At 39.7% G+C, this 25366-nt stretch overlaps 1 protein-coding gene across 1 annotated transcript in view; it reads right to left on the bottom strand.

Moving 5' to 3' along the window:
• Positions 1-312: 312 nt before the first annotated feature.
• FAM135B (family with sequence similarity 135 member B) overlaps positions 313-25366 on the bottom strand; it is a 64094-nt gene continuing 39040 nt past the window's right edge. The window contains exons 5-15 of the mRNA XM_018074404.1: positions 21122-21277; positions 18944-19017; positions 15083-15237; positions 11982-14031; positions 10028-10194; positions 8754-8845; positions 6502-6599; positions 6049-6200; positions 5130-5240; positions 2401-2514; positions 313-1061 (exon numbers count right to left, since the gene is read on the bottom strand). Coding sequence (XP_017929893.1) covers positions 856-1061; positions 2401-2514; positions 5130-5240; positions 6049-6200; positions 6502-6599; positions 8754-8845; positions 10028-10194; positions 11982-14031; positions 15083-15237; positions 18944-19017; positions 21122-21277 — 3375 coding nt within the window. The 3' untranslated portion in view covers positions 313-855. The remainder of the gene's footprint in view (positions 1062-2400; positions 2515-5129; positions 5241-6048; positions 6201-6501; positions 6600-8753; positions 8846-10027; positions 10195-11981; positions 14032-15082; positions 15238-18943; positions 19018-21121; positions 21278-25366) is intronic.

Here is a 25366-nt window from a genome sequence, read left to right as displayed (position 1 = left end):
CTTGCATACAAAGGTTAAAGTAAAAATTGTACCTCTAAGGTTATAACAACCACAATAAATGTAAACAGAAGAAATGTGAACAGATGCCACTGATATTTTACAAGTAATACAGTAGATTCCTCTTGGTTTGGTAGCTTCTTATTTGAATAAAATTCTTACCAACTTAAAGTTGAGGTTTCTTTTTAAAGACAAATACCAATATTTCTTCATTTTATGTAAAATATTTCACTCCTTTCCCTTATTTGAATGTCGAATTTGTGTATATTACAATTTATGTATGTTACAAATTATAACCAGTAATTATAACCAGTAATGGAATCATCCAAATATTTTCTTGCAACAAACAGAAATACTGAAACTTTCATAAATGGTTTTCAGACTTCTCAGCTCATCACAAAGGAGGTTTTAACCTGAGTTCACATACACTTGTTTCCTCTTGTGTTAACTACCCCAAAAGTGCTACAAATGTATAGCTTTGTTAATACATAAATAAGCATTAAATCAAGGACAGACAAATTCCTGGTTTAATATTCAGGAGAAACAGGAATTATATTGGTCCAAACACATTTGGAGAATTAGCCTGCTTATTCTGATTCTGTAGTCCAGAAGTGGCTCATGTCTTTATGTGGACAAAGAACATAGAAACCGAAGAGGAATATTTATTTCTTCCAAAAGCACCAATACTTGGAAGCTTGAATGCCTTAAAGCCATAGCACTTTATTCTCTGAAAGAGAAATGGAAATGGAAAGTTTGAAAGTCCCACCTGATCTCATTTCTAACACTGCATTCCTTTGGCTAAGGGATTCTCCTCTGTTCTGTGAAAAGGTTGGCCTCTGCTACCCGGTACTTCAGGCACTATTTGAAGTAGTTGAGTCCTGCCACAAGGAAAAACTTCTCCAGGAAAAGTTCAGAGTCCAGCACGGCAATGTGGGCAGCCCGGCCTATCAACGTGTTGGCCGTGTTCGGCAGGGCATGGAACACGTTGTGTCGGATCAAAGTGCAGTCCTTTGCCCCAATCAAAGGCTGGAGCAGGTTGTTAATCATCTCTGCGTAAACAGGACCTGAAAAAAGAGGTTAGATGTCACACCTACATGCCACAGACCCCAGATCCTCTCTTTCCTTCCAGTATCATTTAATTACAGTCCCAGTGAGAAGGAAAATAGAAGCAAGGCCAAAATGCAGGAGATAGGAGGCCAGTTCAAAGATTTGCCAGGTGCCAGGGTGTTGTTAATCTAGTGGAGGCACTGGCCATGTGGAGTGATCTGCTGAAGCTGCGAGTAGGAGGAGTGGGAAAATCCTGGGCAATCAGTCACATTTCCTCTGTCATTGAAGAAAATGCTCTTGTTCCTTTCAGGGGAGTGCGGTTGGACTCAGAGTGCCTGTGGATTCAAATGTGAAAGGGTCTGCAGGACACAGTGGTCCATTGAGTTTCTCTGCAGAATCTGATGCAGGAAGAATGTCATGTAGATATTTGGGGAGTTTATGGGGCAAAAACTATGACTCAAGAAACACGTACTGATAAATGATCTACACCGAATGCAGATCTGGCTCCTACTAGGTCAAGTACCTCCCTGAGAAACAAGAACTGTATGAGAGTTAAAGAATGACCTTTTAGTTCATATCAGAGGTAGGATAGAAAGAGCTGGCATTTAGGCAAGAGGTGTGAAGGCAACCATGCTGATTACTGGGCCTAGGTGTCTCCTGTTTCTAAAGGGTACCTTAATTTCTAGGTAATCACATATATGAAACAGGGATGAAATTGCACTGAGCATTATTGCTGGAAGTGGTATCAAACTGAAGCCACGAAACATTTTATAAATGAGGCAGACTTAATAACAAAGGCAATGCCTGGGACAACACATGGCCTGAGCTCACAGGAGAGCCTCTGAGTGGCGTTGAGTCCTGATATGCTTTACAGTTTTTATTACAAACCAACACAATTTTAGATCTGTCCCTTAAATTATCTGGCAATCACTCAAACACTCTTGGAAAGAAAGAGAAAATCCCTTGGCTCTGGTTATGCTGAGAGAGATTTCATTATGTGTAACAAAGATGAGATAATATAAGTAAATCAGTAGACTACAGAAAAATATTATCAAGAGCTAGTTCTATTATCATCACTTTAAAGAAAAAAATTTAGAGGGAAGAGGAAGAAGCAGTAAGAAACCTTTGATTATGACCTGATTGAATGTTTTTTTTCATCAGGCAAAGAGCTTCTTGAAAAGCTTATTTTATTGATTTCAGTAATTTCCTGTGGGAAGAGAACACTTTCTTCCTTATCAAATAAACATTTGAGTTTTCATCATGCTGATGAAAAACCCTTCTAATGCAATGACCTCAGCTGCACAAAACCACAATTCCTCAATAGCTTTGTGAATATAGAAAAGATCTTAAACATACCTGTGTGTCTGTCCTTAAGTGCATTTTTGCACATTTCTATTCTTGCTGAATGGAAGGGTACATATCTGTCTTGGGGTGAGGCCACTAACACAACATTTTTAAAGTACTGAAGACCTGTGGCAAACATATTAAATACATTAATCACAGTGAAGTGCAGAGATGAAAAATACACACAGTGTCAGCATGACTACTTCATGTTCAAAGGCTTTTGAAAACCTACAGTGCAAAATACATGATAATTATTAAAACACACAACACGAGCTTAGAAAGATTCCTAACAGCTTAAACACATTTCTGCTGCTTCTGAGACGTATTCATTACTTATCAACAACCAAAAAGGTTAACTGTATGCTAACAAAAAAAGAACTGTGAAAAAAAAACCTGATTAAAACCTTAATTTTGCAAATATTTATACCTCTAATCAGAAATAAATTTAAAAATAACACAATGAATTAGCACAATTCTCAAACATAATAGAGAGAGGGAGGAAAAAAGGAGCCAGCTTCACTGCTATGATGTCATACTGTTACACCACTGTTGACAGAGCCTTGGGATCCATCCAATCCCTGCATTCAGCAGTCCCTTGATAAATGTACACTGCTGGTACATCGACTGGAAACTGGAATCCTCCCTCTTCCCTAGAGGTAATAGGGCCATTGATGAGTTGTGGAAACAGGCTCCTGCTGTTTGCCCTGTCTGTGGTGTCTTGAGCCCTCCACGCCCACATTTAGCAGAAAAGTAAGAAAACAGATACCAATGATCTGGGTTATTAGTCCAGAGAGTACCCTGAACACAGAAAAACTATGGATTTGTCATTCATCCTTCCCTCCCATCTTGTGTGAAAGAGGTAAGGAAGACTGAACTTTCCATCGTGGACATTCAATTCCAATAACGAAGTGTCCTTTTCAGCCCTGGAGATACCTCTCTTTATTGGCAGCATCCAGAACCAAGGCCTGGCTGGCTGGGGCTGATCTAGAGGAAGGTGTCCCTGCTTATGGCCGGGGGGTTGGAATGAGATGACCTTTAAGGTGCATTCCAACCCAAACCATCCTATGTTTCTATGATTCTGTGACTGTGATTTCTAGATTTTCACAGAAAAGCTAACTATCACCACCACAAAGAAAAGACCTGCTGCCTGCCCTTCCAAAACCTGGCTGAAGCTGTTTTTCTTCTTGTGTAATTAAACAGAGTTTACAACTTAATTCTAAAGTAAAAAGTAGGAGAAGCAACAGTACGTGTTACCATATCTAAAAATCTATGTGAAGAGGTTGAATACAGAAGAATATTTTGTTGGTTTTTGTTTGATTTTTTTTTTTTTAGACAAGCATGAGGAGTATTTTTTAAAGAGGTTGAAAAGTAGCAGGGACTTCAACTTTAACAAGAAGGTCAGAAATCGCTGGAGGTTTAAAGTGTCATCTGGGAATGCAGGTACAACACTGCTTCTGGCATTTCTTCCTCTGTAGGTTATCCCAACCACTTCTTGGAGCAGGGTGCTCAGGCAGAGGCATCTCTATATTGACTCAGTATGCCAGCTCATATATTCATATATGGACCCATCTGCTTCTTCAGACATTTTGCATAAGCTTGTACCTGGATGATTCTGACTTTACAGGCAACTCTGTCCACATTTAAATTTCTGCTTTCTGCATTTTCAGGTACAACGCCTTAATTTATAGTGTGTTACACCTCCAGTCTACCAAACTAACAAAAACCAAATCACTTTGACTCGCAACACATGATTAGAAATTCTTTTTCTTGGGAGTTTACAATATAAGCTTCCTGTGTAGACCCAATTTATTTTAACTCAACGGTAGTGGAGCAGACATCAACTGTACTCCATGGAAATGAGAGACAGGGAATCAAACAGAAAATTCAAATAACACCAGTATACACCATCTTCCTGTCACTGATTATGCTATGTAGTGTGTTCATAAAATTAAGAAACAAGTCTATGTTGGTCATACTAAGAATTAAGATGTTATACTCATATTAGCATAGTCTTTGTTTCCTATTAGCAGTGCAACAAAGTAAGAGAAACAAATTAAACACCAAGTAGAGACCTTGTGACTACATGCTTGGCACCAGTTTGCTCAAACACAATATGAAAAATAACTCTTAAAAGAAAACATTTGCTTGAGTAGAAGGATCATGCTTGCTTTCTTTTCTTAAGAAAAGCCTGATTTATTTTATTTATTCATGACAGACCGAAGAAGGGGTAAAAAGATTCTTTATTCAGACACCATTTTTCCAGTGTGAGGCCATACATCTTTCTTTAGTACAGAAGTGTCAAAATAGACATGACTAAAATTTGCTCTTCATCTCACAGAGTCATATTTCCCAGAGACAGGAGATGTTAAACTTACAAAAAATAATAAGAAAGGAAAAATGGTTTTCATCTAGTAACATAAATTAAGCAGTGGTGGCCTGTCAAGAATGATGTTTCTTGCTTGCAGAATATAAACTTAGGTGCATGTTTACTGCAGCACAAAGATCTTGTTTGATGTTTACTGTTTGGAAAATACATTCTCTGATAACCAGTACAGAAAAAATGCACAAATAAAATAGATATTAGATTTTAGAAAGAGCCACCCTTCCTGAAAACAAGAGTGTTTAAAGAAAGATCACTAACAAAATGGAGATTTCCTTTACTCCCTAGAGAAAATGGCAATCTAGCACAACCCATTGGAATAGCCCTTGGTATTTCCAGAGGCACATCAAGCCCTACTCACCCGTTTTTTGGCTGAGCTGATAGAGGAAACACTTGCGCAGATCCGCATTGTCCCTGAAGGTCAGTTGCAAAAGAGACCCTGACTTTTTCAACTTCTGCATGAGCCACAGACCTGGAAAGAAAATTGGTGTATATTTTTCTCCTGTTTGTTACTTATCAAGCAAGGCAATCAAAGATATGTGCCTACAGTAAGGATAACACTGTAATTCAGAAGTCTTTTTTACTCTTGCATTCCTAATCAACAGGGAAAAAAAGTCTAAGGGTCTCACAAGATAGACATAACAGTCTTAAACTAAAAGAGGATAGATTTAGATTAGATATAAGGAACAAATTCTTTACCATGAGGGGTGTAGACACTGGAGTAGGTTGTCCAGAGAGGTGGGAGATGTCCTCCCTGGAAACAATTCAGGTCAGGTTGGATGGGGCTCTAAGGAAACTGATCTTGTTGAAGATGTCACTGCTCACTGTTACAGAGTTGGAATTAGATTATCTTTAAGGTCCCTTCCAACCCAAATTATTCTATGATTCTATGATTATCCATGTCATGCTAGCAGAAACATTCAGGGAGACTGAACTCTCCATCACAGACATTAGATTCTGATGAAAAAGTGTCTTTTTCAGCCCTGGGGATGTCTCTATTGTCAGCATCCAGAGAAGTGGAAAACTAAGTGGAAGCAGGGTCATCTCTCACTGCTACGCACCCTTGGGTTTTCCAGGGAGCACTGTGATGGACCTTGCAGTAGATATTGAAAGCCACTCTCATTGCAATTTTTTCTTTGTGGGTTTGAAGTCTTCAGAAAATATTTTCCACAACTGCAATGCACAAGTCATGCTACGATTTATTGCTGACTCCCTGCGTTGCCTTCTCATGCATTCTGCCATGGACCACAGGCAGTCACAGCTATCCCACCAGCTCTTACCTGTACTAACCAAAGTGCTGTTGTTGTAAAGGGTTCCCAGGTGAGGGCCAGAGAGGGACAGGAAAGTGTGTAACTTGTTGAGGTAATAGCGAAACCTGGGTCGAGTTAGTACAGATCGAATGATGACGTTACCAAGGGAATGTCCAATAAAACTGTAGGGAAAAAAAGAATTACACTAACACAAAACCCATCTGTATTTTCTTTAAATTAAACACACAGATAGGACAAATTACTCTTGTGGGCGACTCTTTTACTTAGTTATCAGTTAGTCCTTTAGCTGTCGTTTCATGTTTTTTTCAGTCTACAAGATACTCTTTCATCTATAACAATGTAAAAATTAGTCTCACTGATTCAATGGCTTGTAGTACAGAGCACTTTTGGAAAAGCTAATTTCACTGGGTGTTGCTCATGTAATTCAAAAAGTTACAGACTATTAACTACCATAGGGCTTACCTTATTCGGGATATGGAGAGGTTGTACAACTGGATATGCTGAATAATTTCATCCAATAATCGGTCAGTCATTGTATCAAAATCAGCAAAAGTATCAGTCTGATGAGAAATGAAATGAGTCAGTGAATTAAAATATATGCACTAATTGCAGGCAGATGTTGTTTTTCAAAGTAAAATGCAAATAGAAATGTAATAACCTGTGTAAATTTTCTTTATACATGCTCAAGGAGGAAAAAGGGCGATTTTTCTCAGTCTCCAGGTCCTCTAAAAATTGAAGTTCTCTTTTCAAAGAGATTTTTGAGTGACTCCACAATCCTAAGTATTATGCTAAAGCAGCCTGACTTGACATCAGTGATGACTGCTAATGCTCAGCTGTTCTAGATATCAGAGTCTGCACATGGAAGAACAGCTTTTGCCATTTGGGAATCAATAGATTACAGCGATAAAACTGTTTACAGCATTATACGCTGACATGAGAGTTATGCTGATGATCAGGATGTCATCACGAAATTATTTGGCCATCTTAATCAAATGCTGTGTGTTTGTTATTCAACAGCCATCAGAAAGAGAATGAGTTTAGAGAAGCGAACAATTTGTTGCTTGCAACAGTACTACCAGTTGTGAGACAATAAAACAAATAATATATTGTCCAGTCTATACAATTACAGGCAGATCTTACTCAGAACTGTGTCATTTGGCAATTCAACAGAGCTCTGAATCAAATTCATAACTAATGAGATGCCACAAAAACAATCATCAAGTGTTGGAACAGCTATTCAGTAAAACATATCAGTAATTAATGCTTTTGAAACATATCATTAATTAATGCTTTTGTGACACAACTCATCTTGCTAATTGCAACCCTTGCAAAGGAAAACATGAGCATATTCATTTTGCAAGAGACTTAAAATAAATGTTCTCATAAACTACAAACAGTCCACTAACCTTCTGCCTGTTTGTTTTGTTTGCATTGATAATTAATGATTTCCTTCTCGGCTCATTATCCCAAACCGTTCAGGTTGTTTAAAACTGGAAGAATATCAGCCTGAACATTAATCATAAACAAAGCGCATCAAGCTTCATATTTCAACTGGTCATACCTCCATCCTTTACTATCATTTCAGCCTGACTGAGCTTTTCAAATGCATCACAAATGAATGCCTAAAAGAAGTGATTTGTATTTTCCTCTGTAAGGTAAAACAGCTAAATGACTGATTTCTTGGGTCATTTTCAGTGTGGTTCTCAAAGAAAGGAAAAAAACAGTGATGGAATGCTTTGAAGCATCAAAATAGTCATCAAACCATTCATGTTCTATTTCCAGTGCCATGAGAATTTCCCCACCTTCGCAGACTATGAGACCTTTAAAATAGTTCCCATTATGGGCTCTGGATAATGTTAAATATAGATGCTGTATGATTTTTCATTCTTTGAAAACATTCTCTTCTCTGAGGAAAGGCTTTGATGGAAGTATGAAGTGGTCTCATTTCACCTTGCTTACATTCACTGTACAGGTCTGCAGCTGACAGGGATGTGAGCTGGAAGGTGGTAAGTTCACGGATTGACACCAACCAACCACTTCAAAAAATAAAAGCTGTTGAACAAAGAAGGTTGGAAAGTTTTGACTCACGTTTCCCAGCGGCTTATAAATCAGAATAATGTTTTTGACTGGGCACTGGAAATACTTATCTTGTGCATAAAGTTAGGCCCTTGTGCCATAAATATGTGTTTGTTGCAGAGCAAAGCACAGGATTCATTTCTGTTTCTCTGCCTAGACCAACAATCAATTTTTCTGGAAGACATTTCTTTATCATTCAAGGAAATAAATCTCACAAACATTGCAACAGGAGAAACAATGGCTGATGTAGCACAGGGAGCTGACAACACCTGCTAGATATTCCATATCCTCCAGAGAATTTACCATAACTAAACTTGCTGCTTTTCATCTGTGCGGTGTTGCAGAGGCACCAGGCTGCCAAGTTTGCAAACTGACAGGATAAATCCATTTTCTTCCTCTAAGGTCTAGCTCTATTACTGATAATGTCATTGCATTTGACTTTAATGCCAGAAATATTTTCCAATAGGTTTGAACACCCTACCAAATTAGAGAGTAAGAGGACCAGGCCTTTGCACTAAATACTACATAAAATTCCCTGAATTCACAAGTGCTTTTGCTTCATTCAGCTGCTGAAAAGGCTTTTGTTTAAGGCTCTGTGTCAGTAATCTAAAGGAAGCCAGAAATTTGTTCTGTACTACCTGATTTCTTTCAGACATTAGGAAGTCCAGTTTTCCACCAGGAAGTCCCAGTTCTATAAAAGTCTTTACCAGGCGCAGATCTGCACTATTACCTGGGAATAAAAGGTACTTTATAAGATGCAATTCAGCAGAAAACTAATGAGTATAGAGTCAATTTAACACAACAACCTTGACACCAGGGAGCTCTTGCTAAGTGCTGACAAGAAGGTTACCACACCATGCATTGAAACAGTGGGAGAGCAAGAACACCCACATCCTGCCCCAGGTGGGCTGGACCTCACTTGCTGCTGTGGGGAAAAAGGGGTAAAGATCAGGCACAGAATAACTCTGCCCTCTATTTGCTGAACAACAGAGGTAGGACACAAAGACAACAAGCTGAGGTCTGTCCTTCCATCTTCACAGATGGGGAGGACCCCAGGGACACCTCGGCTCATGTGCTAGGTTATAGGGTTGTACCTTCAGATGAAGAGTAGCCCACCTCTGTGTATTCACTATTAGAGATGGTGCTGAAATATTGTTAGGCTCCTAATATTTGGACAGATGCCTCATTCCATACTAGGAAATTAGAAAGTCTTCAAAAATATTTTGTTAGAAAAGTAGGTATGGCCACCTCACGAGGAGGACATTCCTGCCATTGAGATATTCAATGGCAAACAGCCAGTAAGTGTTTGTTTTCCATTTTTTTGAGATTTCAGTCTCTACCCCTCTTTCTCTGTAGCTTCAAGGTTAAAATCTACGCTTTTCCCATTAATACCAAGAATCTGACAAGAGAAAGTTCACATTTAACATAACTGTTTTCTGCTCAGAAAGCACACATGTAAAAAAATTCCAAGATCTGCTTCCTCTGCAGTGAATAATGATTTTTATTCTCCCACTTTCTAATGCCAGCCACTCACTTCCCTATAACAGTGTTTTGGGGAGTTAAATATTTTTTTCTCCTGCTGACATACTGCAAAACAACAAAGTATCTGTGGAAAGACAAAAGAAGTTACTGTAATGAACTTTTACTGTACACAGGAGGACTGATATGCTTTGGTGTAAAATTCTGTTTAAACATAAGCAAACAAAGGTTGCAGCACCTCATTTCTTAGCCCAAATATTTCATATTCTCCTGGGTCCTTTATTACAATGGACCAAATAGCATGATAAGGAATAAATACTTAGCTAAGAGAAATACTTAGACTCTCTGTTCTTTCATACTTGCTGAACATCTGTTCTTTTTTTTTTAATTTACGCCAAAATGACTTACAAAGTGTAACTCCTCCTGGCCTTACCATCCAACCCATGGACACACACAACCAGGTGAATTCCATCTTCTAAATTTTCTTCCTCTTCCTCTGGTGGAAAATACGGGATATCAGAAGCTAGTACAGATAAGTCACTGTACAGAAATCCTTCAATCTTCATTTCTTTTTTAAATTTTTCTTTGGCCTGATAAAAACTGGAGAATACATTATTAATCACAATAGAACTGGGTGTTCAACAACAAACCTTCAAACTAGAAATGAGAAGGCTTGTATTTGCAAGAAGTTATGTTTGCAGTTTTCAAGTAGAGACCTGGATACTCTTCTTTATCTGTTAGGACTGAGAGAGATCAGGATGCAGGGAAGAAAGTCTGTTTCTGAGTAACTTGGTTAAATACAGGGAATAGCTAAAGTGCATTAGCACCTCACACATGCCAGAGGAATGAAAGAGTAGGGTAAAAATAATTGTCTGGTAGCTTGTAACAATGAGACTAAGATACAGAATTAGCAATTTTGCATCTTAACAATATCACTGGCCTTATAGGTAATGGAATACAAAATGTGTCATTTTGCTACCATCAGATGCCTTTATAGTCAGGTAGAAGGTGTTCTCCTTCCTCAGACTAGAGTTAAAAGATGCAACTCATATGGTAGATATTGTTGGTTTGGTTTGGTTTGGTTTTGGGTTCTTTTAAAAACATTTAGTAGCATTTAGACGAAGAGTAACTCAGTGCTCAAAGAATTAAACTAATCTCTTTCCTAATAAAGGTCTAAAATGTGACACCTGAATTCATCCTGAAGCATTCCGCTGGCTGAAGACGACAAACTCTTCGGGTGGGCTTTTGACTTAGCAAAACTTATCCAGAGATTTTAGGAATTAATAGACACAATGTAAGTGTAGAATTAGGGAGACAACTGGGATGAATCAAATCAGGAGACATAAAACTTCAAAGCTTGGGGACAGCTTAAGGTCACTTGATATAATTATAGAATCATTAAGGTTAGAAAAGACCTCTAAGATCAATGAGTCCAATAGTGAGCATTTACTTACATCAAGCCAACTAAACTTTAAGGGACATGAGAATGAAAAAACTAGCTTTTGGGTGATGGACGTGGAGGCCTTGGATTCATGTGCATGAACACATGCTTAAATGTTCTGTTTCACAAATAAGAAACAAATTTTGTGCTTAAATTAAGCAGGACTTACAGTATTGTGTATAAAACAAACCTCAAAATGCTTTCAAAAGAATAAAAAAAAAACCCTTGCCTTTCAAAGGAATGCACATGCAGACAGCCAACATTTTGGAGGACTGAATGGGTTGACAAATTCCAATGTTACTGTTGGCACTCAACACAGCAGAGACAGCAAAATATGATGGAAGTGTACATGTGGTAGTGTACCAATCTGTTCAGTGGGCCCCTAGGACATCATGGTGTGGCACTTCTACATTGGGCAATGAAGCCAAAACCAATAATAATTCCTCTTCTCCAGATACCCATGGTTCCCATTGTCCCCTTTTTCCAGTTTGAGAAGCTGAAACTGAGACCTACCAACCAAGCTGTGCTCCCATTTCAGAGTTAAGCTAATGAGTGCAATTACTGAAGCAGAAGAGAAAAATAATCTATAGCAGATCTATAGTGTACTGACTATCTGGGGTTGATATCAAGTATGGGTAGCCTTGATTTCATGAAGGAGGGTCAGATCTTAAAGATAATTTAGACACCTAAATCCCACTCCTTTTCATGAGAATTAAGGACCTGTTGTCTTTGACAATCTTGGTCTCTCTGTGTTTTCATCCTTCCTGTCTATTTAGATAATTCATTCTATACAAACCATTTGTCTATTTGGATTATTTATACTGAAATTCCTCAGGTAACTGTCTCAAGTGCAAGATTGCTGTGTGCCTAGTGTACTAAGGTCCTGAACTTTGCCGGGGTCTCTTGGCATTACAGTTACATTAGTGAAGTAATAAGACATTCTTACTTCAGCATTCTTTCGTTCGTCTCTTCATCCACCTCATCAGAATTAGAAGAGACAACTCCGAAGGAGCCCAGGGGCTGGCGCGTGATAGGGATCACAGCCTGCTTTGCAGAGAAGCCGACCATGGCGGGGGTCTCTTTGAGCACGGAAGAGAAGGGAAGACACGTGGCTGTGCAAGAGACTGACAGGTTAACCACATCAGCAACCTTCCTGCTTTCCAGGGTTACTCCCTCCGTCACTGCCAAAGGAAACCCGGTGCCGTTCGCTACAAGTTTATGCTCTTGGCTGTTGGGTTCCTGAGGATGTTCAGCCTGGTAGGACCCTGCTGCAGGGTCTGCTGGGGCAGGTGAGTCATTGAGCTCTATTTCTTGTAACACCTGCATTTCTGCACACACTGCTGAGCTCTCATCAGCAAGAGAGCTGCCATACTCTCCTTGCAGTGAGTCAAATTCAGTGGAGGTCTCTGACGGAGCTGTAATGGGATAGCACAAATCTGGTACCACCTTTACACTTTGAGAGAAACTCTCCTCTCCTGAAATTCTGCTATTGCAGAAGCCCTGTTGTATTTTTAATTTGTCCAGCTTAAGTTTATCCTTTGGATCCTCAATGAATGTATCGAACTTATCTATATTTTGGTCCAAGTAATTACAAGCCCTTGGTGTTTTTAAGCTGCACTCACCATTGCTCTCCAGTGACTGGCTCTCAGAGACATTATCTTGGAGCTGCTTTGGACAAAGGGGTGGTCTTGCATTTTCCAAACTACAGCAAGTCTCTGGAAAACCTTTCTCCTCCTCCCCTTGTAACTCAGTGTTACTGCTACTGTGTTTGAGGGGGAGTTTGGGATGTTGTCTTGGCTCTATTTGTCCACTTTCAGTGGTGATTTGACACTCAGAAGAGTCAATGATTAATTTCGCATCTTCACCCTCTGTTTCCATGCAGCTTTTTGGGTTTTGGTCTCCTGAGGTCGCCTCACCATGTTTGGATATATCCACCTCCTCCGTGGGCTCTTCTGGGCTACTGATCTGAGGAGCTGAGACAGATTTTGTCAGTTTGGTGAGCTCCACTTCCCGTTCCTCTTCCTCAAAAGGCAAAGAGCTGATGGATGTGAGCGATGCTTGGATCCCACTGGGTAAGCTGGTGTTGCTTTCCGTGTGTCCGCCCTCCAGGGAGTTCCGGTGGATGGCGTGCCTCCGGACCAAGGGGTGCAGGATCTCTCGATCACTGGGCAGCTCCAGCGCCCGACTCCGAGCATCAGACCACGCCACTGAGCTTGGTTCACTTTCAATGCCCGAATCAGATATTATAGAGGAAGATCTTTTAATGACCCCTGTCATGAGGGTAAACTCTTCACTCTCCTCACTTCGTTGCTCCTTTGTGAGCAATTTCGCTTCAAAGCAGTGTGAGGGCAAAGGTTTCAAAACAGGGAGATGAGCCTTGGTGTCAGGATCATCTGGTTTTTCAAGACTGGTCAAATCATTCAGTGCAAGCTCAGATGAAGTGAAATTATTCTCAGGATGACCAGATTCATCTATTTCACGTATTTCAGTCCTGTCTTCTGAGCCATCAGTTCCACATGCTCCACACTCATACTGACCACTGACAATTAACACAGGCTCACTTTTGTGAGAGTCCTTATTGCTAGGTTTTGTGTCTCCACAAGTAACATCTGCCCCAAGTCTATTATCTTTTAATAAAACTTCCTTGGGTGTTTCAAAGTCTCCTGATATGTGTTCTGTATTGCCTGACTCTGAGTCAGAAACAGTTTCCCTTCTTGAAACAAAAATATTTTCAGATTTCCTTTGGCCTTCTTTGTTCGCTGTATATACCTGAGACGTGGAGTGCTGGTTTAAACCCTCAGCAGCACCTTCAGTACTGCTGTATAAGCATGAGGGATTCCTGTTTATCCTGTCATGTATTAGTGGAATACCTTTCCCAAAGTCTCCTTTCATTACTGCAGTGGCATCATTTGATGCACAGTCTTCATTTTCATTTATTACATCCATTTGAGTATTTGCAGGAACCTCAAAATCTGAGAAAACTTCCAAATTCTGATCTGAAAGAAAAAAAGAAAAAAAAAAAAGATAGCAGTAGTACCTGTAAGAACACAATAAATTACACCAAAGTCATACGGGACTTTTAAAAGCAATTTTAAGGCCTAAAAAAATATCCTATATATATTTATATTATGTAAATTATACATACATTACAAGTAGATTATAATGCACATATCAGAGTGCATTTAACTAGAATTGTACTCACTGAACAGTTATTGTTAGGCCAAAGAAATTATCAATGTCTTCAGTACAACTGTACATAAACTAACTTTTTAAAGCACAGATTAGTGAAATAAAGCTGATAATTCTTTGTATTCCTGTTGTCATTTGACATTGTTCACAGTATAGCTCTTACTTTTGAAGAAGTTTAATACTAAGTTTAACAGTTTAAATATCTATAATGAGCACTATCAAAATTTAGGCAGTAGAATAACTGTGGAAGAGTGGAAATTTTGTGCCACAGATTATGTTCATTAGACTATGGTCACCTATAATATTAATTCATATTGCTTTCTTGCTAATCTTAATGGTCGAGTTAAAAGAAAAAATTACTAAAGTCTGAGGTTTTTCTAAAAAATTAACATAGCTAAATAGTTTCTTAATTAAAAATTTTGATTTGGATAATCAAGGGCAAAATATTTTTGGAAGGCAATACTGCCTTTCAGGAAAGTGTTGAGCTTCACAATGAAATTGTGGTTTTTTTGTTCTGAGATTTCTTACCACTAGATGTCACAGTGGGGATGACAGTCATAGTGTTTTTCCTTTAAATTTGTACTATAACAAAAATCCAAACAATGTAGTTTTCTTTCTAGATTTTGCCTCCAGCTCTTTTAACAAAACAGCTTACTTTGAAGATGAAAAATACGAAAGAAATACTCTAGTTTTCTATTATGGAAAACAGAAGAATTCAGATGAATTACTTAGGGAGTCACACTCTCTTCCAAGATCACCAGCACAAGGGATGTGAGATGACTTATCTCGGGCTGGAACAGCAAAACTCCCTCAGTTCAAGCTGTCCCAGGAAGCTGCACCTTGTGGTGTTTCACTCACCTTTGCAAGGCATATCCATGTACCTGTCTTCAAAGATAACTGGGAGAGTGTTCCAGTCCCCGTCGATGTCGAGGCATTCTGCCGGCAGCGGGGGCATGCTGGTGAAATACTCCGAGTTACGAATTTCTGTAGAAATCTGTGCGTGGCTTTGGATCCTGGCAGTAAAGTACAAAACAAATTGAGGGTTTGAGTAGCTACTGTGCTGTCTCTCCATCACTCCTGCAAGCCCCAATACGAAGGCAGAGGACAGAGTCAATGTCCTTAAAGGGAGAAGGAAGATGCGTGATGGGAGATACCCAGCATTCCTCGGACAATTCGATCTCTCTGTAAGAAATAGCTGCAACTTGCACAATCCCTTATTGAAGACCTCAGCATTTTTGAAACTATTCCAGCTGCCACTGCCACAGGCTCCTGTTAGCTGCCATAAACCATTGCTGTCCTCCCAGGGGTCACAGTTGCTGGTTGGGACTGGATCACTTAGTTGGTTTCCCGGTCAGGAAAAAAGGTCTGTCACTCTGGCTAAAGTCAGGGTTTCAAAACCCAGATGCAGGAAGCAATAATCGAAAATTTGGTTGAGCAGTACAGGGAGGAACAAAGTCAAGGAGATTCATGGCAGGTCCTCTGTCTCACTTGTACCAGACCTCAGAGCACTGTGGTATCTCACACACATACGTATCTGGAAGAGCTAAGATGCCACTGTCTGTTGGCAGAGCTAGAGTTATAGAATCATGGAATATTTGGGTTGGAAGGGACCTTAAAGATCAACCAGTTCCAACCCCCTTGACATGGACATGGACACCTTCCACTAGATCAGTTTGCTCAGGTTGGCCTTAAACAAGTCCAGAGACAGGGCATCCTGAACTTCTCTGAACAACTTATTTCAGGGCCTCATCACCTTCACACTAAAGAATTTCCTCCTCCTATCTAATCTAAACCTACTCTCTTTCAGTTGGAAGCCTCTTCCCCTTGTCCTATTCCTACATGCCCTTGTAAAAAGTCCCTCTTCAGCTTTCTTGTAGGTCCCTGTCTGTTTCTATCATTTGGGCCACGCAAAATGCTACCAGGCTCTCATCAGTTAAAATTGGAACAGGAATGTGTGTTCAGCTATAGTAAATAAAATAATTTTTAGTCCTGATGAACTTTCTTATTTAAATATCTGTCCCAAAAAAAATGGGAACGCATCAAATACAAAGAAGAAGGCAACAAGCTTTTCATAGATGGTCAGCTGAAAGTAAGTCTGCACAGATCCCATAGGACAGCACAGTGGCAATCCTTCAGATTAGCATTGGCAAAAGGCAGGTTATCATGTGGTAGTTAACTGTAAAAATGCACTTTACACATTATGAACCAAAACTGAAACAGCAGGTGTGGAATTCATGCCAGAATGGAAGATTCCTATGTCCATACACAAATAATTCATTCAGAGCAGCATATCAGCTCCAACTTCAGATCATAATTATTGCTATCTATCATTTTTTCTTACCTCTAGACAGGTAATTTTTTCCTTGGAGATAAACAAGTCATTGGTTGCTAAAACATGACTCAGATAGGAGCCTCAAACAGCCAACTGATCAGTCTTGCTGGCAGTAACACCTGGGTGTTTGGAGTTAACTCTTAGCACCATGATAACTTTATCACTGACACGTTAATTAATAGAATCATAGAAAGGTTTGGGTTGGAAGGGACCTTAAAGATCATCTAGTTCCAACCCCTTACGGCGTTGGAGGACACCAAGACCAGGTTGCTCAGAGCCCCATCCAGCCTTGAACGCTTCCAGGGATGAGGCATCCACGACTTCTCTAGTAACCTGTTCCAGTGCCTAAACACTCTCACAGGGAAGAATTTCTTCCTAATATCTAATTTGAAATAACTGTCCTTCATCTTAAAGCCATTACCCCGTCTCATTATTACATGCCCTTGTGAAAAAGATGAATAATTGTTATTAAAAGGACTGAAGAAAAGCATTTTTGTCTGTAAATCGAGGGAGGATATACCACCTGACAGGTGCCTCCACACTGGGCCATACCCAGCATTCTGGAAATGGTGTGTCCTCTTCAGTCTAACCAGTCAAATGCTATCAGACACGTAGGTGCACGGCCTCACACAAACTCATAACAGTATAGGAGGCATAAACCAGCTCTTGTGTAGTAAGAAGGAAGACAGAACTGAGGGACTAAACTGTTACTGCTTGAGGTGGTTGTACAGGACCTGGCACACTGAGCACCAATCTCAGCTGGAGACTCTGTGAGTCCAATTAATACTTGCTACTGCCACCCACAACATTAATAATACTCTGACAGTTAAGACTGTTTTTCCAGCTCTATCATCTAGCAAATTCAAAAAGAAAGCATGGTTGCCACGAGGTCTATATAGACTATATTTGCTACACAAACCAATTTTTAATTTTTTAACTATTTTACTTTTTTTTACTCAGTCTCCTTGATAATCATTAAGAAAAACACTATGTTTATATGTAGGAAATAGGCTAGTTCTGTGGCTGCCTGGAGAAATAAAAGCACTTCATGCAATTAGGCTTCCTCCTGTGCAGGGTTATGTTTGTTTGAATGGGGCCATGAGCGTCTGTACCTTCACCCCAGGATCTTGACATGGGGATTTTCCTTGTACACAGCTCACTAAAATCCTGATGTGGGAGAACCAAGTGAAGCAACTGGGCACCTGCAGCCCTGGTGCTGCTCTAACTTGGCAGAACAAGGTAGCCTGGTACCACTCACCCACTAATGAAGTCATGGCCCTTTCCATCGACACTGAATCAGCCTTAATGTCCCCAGTGACAGCTGTGAGAAAGCAATTTTCTTCTTTGCACTGGGTCAGAAGCAAATGGCTCACTTAAGGCTCATAATCATGACAGGACCTGATGTCATGGCCTTTAAACCCCTTCTGAAAGATGGGTTTGCACACTGGTAGTGCTATGGTCCCCCCATGGTGACAGGCTGTTTCAGCAGACAAATAGTCTGGACATTCCTCATTACTCAGAAATTCAAATCTGAACATCTTTGAACTCTGCCTTCAAGGGTCAGGTCCTGAGTATTGTCCACGTGCTCCACTTGGGATCATTGGCTAAAACTAAAGGCAAAATTTGCCCAGGTGCAGGTTTAAAACTGGCTTTACATGCTGCCCTACTTGGTACAAGCAAGAAATGTCCAGCAGAGGGAAATACTTACATTGCCAATGTTTTAGGGCATATTTTTATGAATGCAGCCCAGTTCAACATTTGTTTTTCTTGTCTGTTTTATATAGTTGATTCTTGATCAATTCATTAACAGCCCTGAACTCATATTATACCCATGTTTTCTCCTGTTAATATAGTGGTATTCCCCATTCCTGCCCTCCACTGCTGCATCTACTGAACATCCACAGCTTTGCACTGGTTGTTTAATGCTCCTGTCTACATTTAAATATTCTTTCTGCTATAGGAAATAGGGTTGGACTAAACACTAAAAGAAATCCATGACTGTCTACCCCAAAAATGTATATTAGGGATCATAGAGAGAAAATTTGTAAATTTTAAGATTTGTTTCTTCCCAGTAGTTCCCATTAAACTACCTGTGCTGGATTTGGTGCATTTGGTTCAGGAATTTAATTGAAGAAAGGAATATATATATATGTGTGTGTGTGTGTGCGAAGCTTGAAGTTAATTCTTTCTGGGTCCTGATCAGAGTCACTTACTTTTGAAACTCATTTCAATGGTTTTACAGTATGGAGCTAAAATAGAGCCAGTGACTTCTCTCAAACCAAACTCCTCCATGTCCAGCAGAAAAAGACCTCAGTCTTGACTGTGAAATGTTTTAAAGTAAATTTTCAGTCATTCCAGTGACAGGGGAGGGTTAATGGGTTACTTACAGGCCTTCCTGGAATGTGAGCACAGCAGGTTTCTGGTGCTCAGTGTAGAAGAAGGCTTCTGAGAATCTCCTCACCTGAGAGGGAGAGACACACAAGTTAAACAAAAGATTTGCTGAAAGATGCCAAGTACCACAAGTCTAATAACAGAACAGTGACTGTCAGGACCAGATTCCTCAGCGTGGTAGCATCATTCTGTTGACAGAAAAAAACAAAGAGTTCAATTCTACTTCACTTCCCCAATCTGGCACAGAACAAGTGGTGCTGTTGCATATTTTGCTGTGAGGTAAGAAGTGTCCTTTGACAATAAATCAAAATTTGGTTATCTACATCTTCTACTACTTTTCTAAAAGTTGTGAAATTTACCATTTCCCCTCATATTCTTAAAGTGGGGAAGATTTCTTCCTTTCCAAATTATACAGCATTAGTGGAGCAACTAACTAAATTAGAACAATTGATTGTCTCTTCTATGGAAATATCCGCAGTGACTCACAGTGACTTTCAAACCACCAAGACAGTGAAAGAAGTCATACATATCAGTCCAGAGGAGAATAAACCCTATCATTGCAGAAGCACACCTGCCTATGTCATGATACAAAATGAGAGCTCTTCAAACCCCTTCATGGGCATTAGATCTGTTCAGTGCTGGATAATCAATTACGAAAGAGCCATGGATCTGAAGTGGTTGGCAGAGCACAGAGTGTGAAATAAGCTATAAAAAACTCAGTGCTGTCATCTGCCCTGGAATAAGCTTTGAGTTTAAATGAATCAAGCATAATACGCAATCAAATGTACTGAGCTATTAAACTGCAGCCCATACATTCTTAATAGTAATTGTAAAAGTGACCTCTGTTACAGTGACAGAAAATGGCAGAGAAAAACATATGTCACAGCATCTCAGCATCTCCCTAAACCCCAGCTGTGCTTTAACAAATGGCCTTTCTGAAAAAAAGGACTAGTATCCCTTAAAAAACCTGTATCTTAATAGTAGGAATTTTCATTTAAGGCTCTCAAACTGTTTTCCAGAGGTGGAAAAGTATAATTACACACAGTTTATACTGGAAGGAACAATTTATGTGGAGCATACAAGGGTATGTAATTTGACAAAGGCCAAGCAGGCAGTAGGCATCAGTCGAGGCTGGAAGAAACCACAGGCTGGGATTCACCTTGCTGGAGCTGGGAGCATACAGAGTTGGGTCCTTTGGCTGAAAGACACCCAGGTCCTCTCAAAGTCAAGGGAGACCTAGTCAGACTAACCAGGGCAGTCTCAGCATAAGGCACTCGTTCACCTCTTCCTGAATTTTATGCCACACTTTTGCAAGCTCAGCCATGCTCCTGGGGAGAGAAACTGGAGGTTTGTTCTGATCACTCTGGAGAGTCAGCAGACCTCCAGTGACTTTGACAGGAGCAAAAACGTAAGCTGAGATGTCAATACTTCATTATATGCTCCTAAAGCTAAGCAAGGTGAATCCCACCCTTTTTTCTAATGATTAGATCAGACTGAGTTCAGCTCAGGGGATGTGCTGAACTGATGTCTGGTCAATAACCAAGAACGTCCTAATGGAGGACAAAGCACTTGCTGAACTAATCAGACAAGCAGATCTGACAATATTAAATCAAATCACAAGTGCTTTTGTGCCTTCTTTATTACCAAGTACAAGAAGAAATTTCAACATCAGCAATATTAGTATTTTGTTGTGTGCACCTCACTGGAAGAAAGGCAAATAGCTATATATAAAAATATATATGTGACAAAGAGAAGAGAACAAATTTATATTCCTCGCGGCAGTTTTGTGAAAGCAGTTGAGATAAAATCATATTTTTGGTTATTTGTCACTTTAATGTTTGTGGTTTCTAAAACAAATGTTTATGATTTATGGATATCTGACAAGTACCGGTGATATCTACCTCTTCCCACCCACCTCGTTTTCTATGTCTGATGCTGATGCTTGAAGTGCACTCATTTTAAATAGAATCCTAGGTTACACAAAGGCAACAGCATTCATTCCAGAAATTGAAATCTGTAATTTCAAATCCTGGGCTTCACCTCTTCACCTCTTGTCCTGCTTATCCCATTTCACATAAATACTCATAGAGGCAGAATTGTATTGGAAATATACATTTAGATAAAGCATTAATGCCTGTTAGGTGATGACCATTACTGAACTTGCTTAACATTACCCTTAGCATGTGATGTTCCTGAGTCAGATAAGCTGTGACTTCTGGATGGAGTGTTGCCACCTCTAGGAACTGGGTCCACAGGGCCAGGAGGTGAGAACAAAGCCAGGCAAGGTCCTTGCTTATCTGTTCTGCTATCTTTTCTGGATTGCTCAGCAGCTGGAGGAAAGAAAGGAAATTCTGACATCAAGACAGAATCAGTTCCTATGTCGGATTAAGTCCTTTTAAGAACAACAGCAATAACAAAAATTCCTCTTGATTTAGAAGTAGTATTATTAAAGTTACCATTTTGAGTTATTTTACTCCAAATAAATCTGGTGACACTTTTTCTTTTACTCTTTAAAAGCCATATATTTTAGTGCAAAGGTTCTTAGTTACCCAGTTGGAGAGCAAGAAGTAAGAACAGACTCAGTCTTTGCAGACACTTTACTCAGATGTAGTAACCAGGGGAAAAAAAAAAATCAAAGAATGTGGGTTCCAAATTATCCACCAGATGGTGCTGGATGCTCTGAAATACTAAACCATGGCCCGGTTCTCTTAGCAAAAGGAGCCCTTTCAGCCATGTCACATTAGGATACCAGATGGGCAACTGGGGAGGAAATGAACAACAAACCCAAACCACTGTGTCCTCTACACATAATGAAAACAGACATCTCAAGAGTCTGCTGTTGCTTCTCTCTCACACTAACACATGTTGGGACCCTGAATGCCCTCCAGCTCTGGGCTGCAATTCTGTGCTAAAGCTTTGCAGTGAGAAAGCTTATGCTGGCAGCAAAGTCTCTGCACATCAGGCTTCCTGTTTCACAATTTTATAGAATCACAGAGTCATAGAATGGGTTTGGTTAAAGATCATCTCCTTCCAACCCTCCTGCTGAGAGCAGGGACACCTTCCTCTGACCAGGTTGCTCAGAGCCTCAGCAAACCTGGCCTTGAGCACTTCCAGGGATGAGGCATCCAGAACTTCTCTGGGCAACTTGTGCTAGTGTCTCACCACTCTCACAGTAAAGAATTTCTACCTAATGTCTAATCTAAACCTGCCCTCTATCAGTTTAATGCCATATCCCCTTGTCCTATCACTACATACCACTGTAAAAAGTCCCTCTCCAGCTCTTTTGCAACCCTTTTAGTTACGGGAAGGTGCTAAAAGGTCTCCCGGGAGTTTTCTCTTCCCTAGGCCCAAAAACCCCAACTCTCTCAATTTGTGTTTATAATTGTTAATGTAAGGAGAGACAGAAATTGCATTTTATCTCCATGCTTTGGCACAGAGAGAACAGATCTGAGCCTTCATCTATTCCCAGGGTCTCTACATGTTTCCATGAAACCATTAATGACACCACAAATACTCCAGAAATAATACCAAATATCACAATCAGCTCTTCACCAGGTCTTTCTTTCAGTTAGAACTGCAATCCAGTTGAAAGCCTGCTTATTTTTCACATTTTATTATACAGATAGTTTTCAGATTTATGACACTGAAAACTAAGCCGCGAAAAAACAAATTGTCTGCGTGTGAGAAAAGCAGAGAAAATTCGTGTGTTGATAACACAGATGTTGTCACTATGTTTATATTGTCTGGATGCTATTCTATTTTAAAAACTAGTCCAAAATGGCACAAGTTCATTCCAGTACCAGAAAAATCAGGGAGATACTGGGAAACAAAACATTCTGCCCAAATGTTTCCATTTGCAGAGTCAGGGAACTACTTTATTCATGGCACCCAATTTTATATGCTGTGATTCAGTGTTAATTTTTAATTTTTTAAGCCACTTTCTTACATCATAAACTGAAATCTCAGTCTTCAAGGAAGATACATTATTAATGCAAGTCATTTTAGGAATAGTTTTGTGATGGTTATTTTTCAAGTTTATTGGTTCTTAAACTTTTGAATGTATCAGAGAGGAAGGAAGGAAGGAAGGAAGGAAGGAAGGAAGGAAGAAAGGAAGGAAGGAAGGAAAAGACAATGCCTGTTTCTGTTCCCATGGGAGTTAGGTGCTGAAAAAATCTCCGGAGCAGTTAATTAGGGGTGAGATAAGAAAGGGTTTATTTTGCCAAGGTAAAGATGTTGCAAGACACGCCCAGGCCGTGCCTGAGATGTTACATTTTATAATACCATCCATCCAATCCCAGATGTGTCCACCCTGTGGCCTTTACTCTGGACCACCCCGGGTCCACCCCCTGAAAATGGGTCTGGGGTGCATTCCGGGACCCTCTGTTCATCCCATCTTCATCAGAGCACAAAGGGTACATAGTCACCCAGTTTTTGACTGTGTTCTGTGGTTTAGGCCAAGATACAAGCATTCTCCAAACAAGAAACAAGACATGGAGTGGAAAATAGGAGCTATCAAGTCCATAAGTGTGTGAAGCATAATGTATTGTGTTTGATGGTTCTTGTATACAAGGCCTTGCCTTGACAAAAGACTAAACATTTCTGCTGTATTCGGGGGTAGGAGTGATATAGGGAGCATAGAATGGGGTAAGAGGGTTAAGGAATGTGTAAACTAAGGGTGCTAGAGAGAAAGGGAAAGGGACAAGGGAGGGAGTGAGGGATGCTGCTTTTAGAGTCTACGTCCACTACTTATAAAACTTACAAGTATTAGAAAAATAAAAAAACCATTAGGGGCTTAAGGCATCATTCTACTGCAATGCTACACACAGGTCAAATCCCAGGGACTCAGTTTCTCAGACTAAAATCCAGCAATTAAAAAGATCACCAGCTGTGACTTACTCCATCCACACACCTGCTGTCAGTCTGTGCCCTGTGCTGCATCTTTCAAAACCCACACTGGTGGACACTCTTGTTTTAACAACGCTGTCACACAAAACAAATTAACAGGGTTTTTTGAGGAGTTATTTTTCCTTGTTTGTTTATAAATCAATCACACAATTGAAAAACTAATTCCCTTCCACTTTCTCCTGCATTGAGTATCTGTTGTTCTCTTGAGTTGAATACAAAGTCATGGCAGGTTAAACTCACTTTTTTTTCTTCTTCCTTTTTTTTTTTTTAATTTAATTTTAAAAATGGACCTGGCTCTGGTAATACAGTGGTAATGGGAGACTAACCCCACAGGCCTCTCTCTGTATGGGTTCTAATAGCTTTTTCTTCCTTTATAAATGACTGTTTTTCTTATGTTCTGCTGAAAAAAAAAATGGTTTCAGTTCACATATCCCTAGAGGCAAAATACTGGGAGAGCTTTGCAATACTAATCTGTACAGCACAGAGGTACATGCACTGACACTGCAGTGATGGTCAGGGCTGCACCTATGTCCTACCAATATTGTGCAAGGTCTCAACTTCTGTATCAAGTCCCTGCATACTCACTGTCTTTATAATCAAATAGATACATAGAAAGCTGTCATCCTATGATTCTAAGGCAAAACATTTTCCAGCATACAGGAAAATCTACAGAACCGGCTGTTCTGGCTGTTTTGTTTCCCTATCTGTTGCCACACTGTCCTCATCAGATTTCAAGCACCAGTCAAAGTAGACTGGTTTTATTAATATTGCCATGTAAAACAAGTCAATAAGATCTCAGGAAGAAAAATTGCACAGGAAGTAGAAAATACAGAGAAATTAATGATGCCATTTTCTGATGTATGCCAAGCCAAATTGGACTTTCACAGACTCATAGAAAATCAGTCCAGAGGAGACTCTAGATTGTGTTGTCTGTCCTATATTCTTACAACTTTTAAATCTAGTAAAGTTGAGCCCAATAACTTACGTTTTTCTAAATCAATTTTATATGAAATGAGATTTCTTGAAAAGTATCCAAGTTAGGACTTAAAACTAATAAATTTTTAATTTCAAACAGTTTTTAAGTCACGGATGACAAACATTACCCCACATTTTGTAACAGGAGTGTAAATGGACTTCCTGTTAGGTTTGGACTCATCTTCCTCCTTCGTTATCAAATTCAGTTCCCTGGGAAAATGGTGGAGTTATCAAAACTGTAATTGTTCAAAAAACTTAGTAGATGATATGGTTTACTGGGCATGGTGATATTTGGTCAGAGGTTGAACTTGATGATCTTGGAGGTCTTTCCTAATCTTAATGATTCTATGGTTCTATGATAAATAAAATCTATTAAATGTCTTATTCTAAAACACTTTTTCCAGAGATCAGCTGGTGCTTGCTTTCCTCCCTGTCACCCTTGATGACTTGTCTATGTCTCACTTGAAATAAAATTGGCAGAAAGCAAGCTCAAGAGAGTAGTTCAGTCACTTCTGTGCCAAAATAACTTTTTTCCTCCC

The sequence above is a fragment of the Manacus vitellinus genome, unplaced genomic scaffold (assembly GCF_001715985.3).
Source record: "Manacus vitellinus isolate BGI_N305 unplaced genomic scaffold, ASM171598v3 scaffold_1_pilon, whole genome shotgun sequence".
Taxonomy (NCBI): Eukaryota; Metazoa; Chordata; class Aves; order Passeriformes; family Pipridae; genus Manacus; species Manacus vitellinus.
The sequence above is the reverse complement of the archived record's forward strand: the minus strand, read 5'-3'. Positions and strand labels throughout refer to the sequence as shown.